Raw genomic sequence first — 4414 nt, forward strand, 5'->3', positions numbered from 1 at the left:
AGTGCCCTGGGGTGTAGATTGTCAGGGCCAGCTGACTTGAAGGTATCCGGCCTCTCAAGGTGTTCCTTCAATGAGGTCAGCATTGATGGAGGGCAGAGAATCTCCCTCACCCGGATTTCCCTGTCCTGTAGTGGGCATGGGCGTTCCATAGGACTGATGAAAGACCAACGCAAAGTACCCATTTAATAGGTTGGCTTTTTCCTGGGCGTCAGTAGTCCCATCTGGTTTAGCAGGGGTCCAGTGTTGCCCTTGCTTTTCCTCTGGCTCCGCACATATCTGAAAAAGGACTTTTTATTGTCCTTGATACTCAAAGCTAGTTGGAGTTCAGTTGCAGCCTTGGCTTTCCTGGTTTGCTCCCTGCAGGACCAGACCAGTGCAGAATATTCCTCCTTGGAGGTGAATCCCATCCTTTGTAGGCCTTTCCTTTTAGCCTCAGGAGGCCTTTCCTTTTAGTCTTCATCTGCTAGATCCCTGGAGAGCCAGGAGGGTTCTGTTGTGCCTTCTTGCTGCCTTTCCTCCAAGATGGAATAGAATTAGCTTGTGCATTGAGGATCGCTCCCTTGAGCAACCACTATTCCTGAACCTCCCTTCCCCCTGGGGTTGTGGTCCCTTAGGGGCCTCACTGACAAGGCTCCTGAGCTTGTCAAAGTTGGCTTTCCTGAAGTCAAGGACTTCCATGTTGCTGACTGACTTACCAGCTTTCCGGCAGATGGTGAAGGTGATCAGCTCGTGGTCACTGTCACCTAGCTTCCCATCAATCACTAGGTCACTGATTAGGTCATGTAGGCTATGTTGCTGATCTATGGGGCCATAACATTTTCTGCCCTTCATTCTGCCTTCCCAAAAACCAGGTACACACCTTATTTGGGGGTGTATGATATGCAAGAAAATATAATATTTATACCTACAAGTCTTCTTACATTTTTCTCTGATTCTTCCCTGCTCCATTTGCCAAAAATAATTATGAAAACTGGAAGAATTGAACGTAATACAAGGCATGTGCAAAGAATACCTCTGCTTTGAGGGTTAAAACAGGTACTCTAAAGAACCAGGCTCCCTTACTAACAGCCTGGCAGGGAAACGGTCCTTCTCTTACATAGAAACTACCTTTGTTATTATGCCTTTTTTGAGGCCTTTGGTTTTTCTACTAACATCCCAAGCTTACCAAAGAATTTTTGGGACATTGGGGGTTTATGGTGTGAGGAGCAGCTGAAGCAGATGTTCTTTTGAAACATTTGGAACTAATAGCTACATGGTTTCCTGCAGGGGACTGGCTTCATTGACCCAGGTTGTCCTGTCCTGTTCTACTGTCCTGTGTTTTTTGTCATGCAAAACAGACCTATACATGTCTGTTCTTATCAGCCTGGTTACTTGGCATTTTGTTATTATTTAATATTGTGTGATGAACTAGTTTTCCTTGCATGAGAGCAGGCCTGCAGGCCAGTCTTTCACATACAGTCCTAGGAGGAGAGGTTATATGGCTGTGATAAGAACCTATTCTGATTTGGTTTCTTGGCTTTTGTTCAAGGGGGGCATTTTGACAGATGCACAGGTTACTCAGGTATACCAGCAGGTGAAGGATCTCCTGGCTGTAATCCGCCCCAATGCTGTAGCACTAGTCGATTCCTTTGACTTTCATGATTCCCATCTTGGATCTGTGCTTGGACGCTACGATGGCAACATCTATGAAAACATGTTTGAGTGGGCAAAGAAATCCCCCCTAAACAAAACTGAGGTAAGGAACCCTTATTTTAGTTCCTTCCAGCTCCTATTTTTCTTGTTGTGAACCAAATATTTTGGGTCATATCAATGGTATTCATGAAAATCCTGCTGGAGGACTCTGCAGGGAAAAAGTGGCTATAGGTCACAGTATGAATTTGAGGAAATAAATCAACATTGTTGCTTCTTAGGTGTATGAGAATGTCAGATGCTGCATTTCTGATTTCTGTTTGTAGCTACCACAGAAGCAAAGCAAGACAGTTGGGTGATGAGCTGTAGATTGGTATGAACAATGTATCCTGGTGGCAGGCCAGAATATGCCAGGTTGGGTCTGAAGGGAACCCGTTGTAGGACTCGGCCGCTGCTTCTCCCTGTCACTGCTTCTCTGTGGTGCTCAAGCAAGTTCCACAGGCCAGATCCAGCCCTGGGCCATAGGTTGCCAACCCCTCCCTAGACAGTTTCTTTATCTTGGGAAGCAGTTATTCTTGGCCAGAAACTAAGAAAGAATATGGAAGGAGTTCGCTTAGCAAATTTGCAGATGACACCAAGTTGGGTGCAGTTCTGGACACCGCCGAGGGTAGGACTGTCATCCAGAATGAACTGGGTAGGCAGGGAAAAGTGGTCTGCAGTCAACCAAATTAAATTCAACAAGAACAAGTGCATACATAAATACAGACCGGGGAATGACTGACTAAGCTGCTGTACTTCAGAGAAAGACGTGGAGGTTACAGTGAAAATGAGCCAATGGTGTGTTCTTGTTGCAAAAAAAGGCCAACAGGATACTGGATTATATTAACTAGTGTCATTTGCAAATCAAGGGAAGTGATTCCTTTGCTCTGTTCAGCCCTGGTGAGGCTTCACCTGGAATACCATGTCCAGTTTTGGTTCCACACTTCATAAAGGATGTGGACATATTGGAAAGAGTCCAGCCCAGAGCAAAAAATAAAAATAATTAGAGGCCTACAAAGCACGACTTATGAGGAAAGGCTGAAAGAGCTAGGGCTTTTTAGTCTGGGGGCGGTGGGAGGGGTATTGATAACAGTCTTCAAATACCTGAAAGGCGATTTATAGAAAGGATAAAGATGGACTTTTTTCTGTAGCTGTAGGGGACAGAACTAACAGCAATGGCCCCATGTGCAGAAGAGGAAATTTAGGTTGGAAATTGGGAAGATCCATCTCCCTATTTTCAAGAGCAGGTTGAACAACTACTTAGCTGGCATGGTAGTCAAGAATGATCCTGCCTTGAGCGGGAGGCTGAACTAGATGACCTTCCAAGGTTCCTTCCAGCCTTACTTTTTCTATGACCCTGCAGGTTGGAGTCGGCTCAGTCCTTTGTGCATCCAAGACTATCTGGGAGCTACTCTCTCTCAAATGAGATCCTTCTTAAATTTTTGGAATTTATTTGTTCTTTATAGAAATGAAATGTGTGGTGTGGTCCTTTTTGTGAGTAGCATGGGGTGACACTCCTGTTCTGGACAGATTTCCCCCTCCTCCCTGTATTGTGAATGGTGCCATAGTACAAGTTCAGACGTTACTCTTGTACCCCAGAAGTGGCCACGTTTTCAGTGCTTCAGTACATGTATAGATACCTTGTGTATGTTTATTACAAATAAGAACTTGATTTTTTTTTTACCTGATCTCCCTTTTTTCCTACAGGTTCATGAGTCTTTCCACAAACACTTGAAGCCGATGCAAGCCAAGCTGTGAAACCAGCCCCATGTTTGAAAATTCACAGACTCTCCAAGTCTAGAAATTGGATGTCATTGCCCTTCCTTTCAAGCACCTGAATTGAATCTTTCCAATTCTAATAAGACAGAAAATAATTGTAACCATGCATTCTGGTTTTGTTTTGTTTTTTTTTGTTTTTTGTTTAATCAGTTGAAGAGAGTCAGTGGGAAGATTTGCTTAGGAACTGGACCGTTGGTTTGTTTGCTTTGTTTTAAAGTGCAGTTATAATCATGGTGAGAAATGAACTTTTTAAACATTTGGGAGAGCATTAGGGGCGTACAAGGCTTGCATGTGTGAAGCTGCTAAGTGCTGGAGTTGCTGTCATCAGGGAAAGGTAGCAGAATTTTACTACTAAGTAGTTAACTGTGTTTAGGCAATAGCCGCTGAGAAGCAATTATGTCTTGTATTTTTTTGTTGTTGTTGTTAAGAAAAGCCACTATTTTTATTCTCTTTTTCAGTTTAGCACCAGCCTCTCTTGCCCTGGTGCCCTCATACATAAACACAAAACTGATGTATAAATTCTCTGGCTTCTAGCTCTTTGCGAGGAGACCTGGTCCAGAACCAGGCTTCACTGGTTAAGAGAGTTCTTGGGCTTTTATTGTAGATCTGTGACACCTTACACTTCAATCCCCACATCATGACTCATGTTTGCCTGAGCACTACATTCTCTGTCTGGCAGGAGTTCCCACCCTTCCTTCTCTGCATCAGTTCTGGCCTCTTGCAGCATCTCTGAATTACCGCCTTATGGAGCACTGCCTCAATCAAACTTATCTAGGGAGCTTTCTCTAGGAAATTCCATTGTTTCCTTCCTCCCCCTGCCTTTCCAACACCCCTGTCACATATCCCCTTGGCACCTCCAGTCTTTGAGGTTTCCAGTTGATGGCTAATCAAAAAAGGAGAAAATGGTGATACTTTTCTGTAAAAAAAAAAAAAAAAAAAAAAAAAAAAAAAAAAAGGGGGGGAATTT

At 43.8% G+C, this 4414-nt stretch overlaps 1 protein-coding gene across 3 annotated transcripts in view; it reads left to right on the forward strand.

Moving 5' to 3' along the window:
- The window catches only part of ACOX1 (acyl-CoA oxidase 1), a 51799-nt gene that overhangs the window by 36193 nt on the left and 11192 nt on the right, over positions 1 to 4414 (forward strand). For 2 of the 3 annotated variants that reach the window (XM_019503172.1, XM_019503179.1), the window contains 2 exons: positions 1529 to 1735; positions 3376 to 3988. In XM_019503172.1, coding sequence (XP_019358717.1) covers positions 1529 to 1735; positions 3376 to 3426 — 258 coding nt within the window. In that variant the 3' untranslated portion in view covers positions 3427 to 3988. Of the gene's footprint in view, positions 1 to 1528; positions 1736 to 3375; positions 4366 to 4414 lie in introns of those variants that run through there. The other variant, XM_019503165.1, reaches the window with a different exon arrangement.

Source organism: Gavialis gangeticus, unplaced genomic scaffold (assembly GCF_001723915.1).
Source record: "Gavialis gangeticus isolate Ggan-Ray unplaced genomic scaffold, GavGan_comp1, whole genome shotgun sequence".
Taxonomy (NCBI): domain Eukaryota; kingdom Metazoa; phylum Chordata; order Crocodylia; family Gavialidae; genus Gavialis; species Gavialis gangeticus.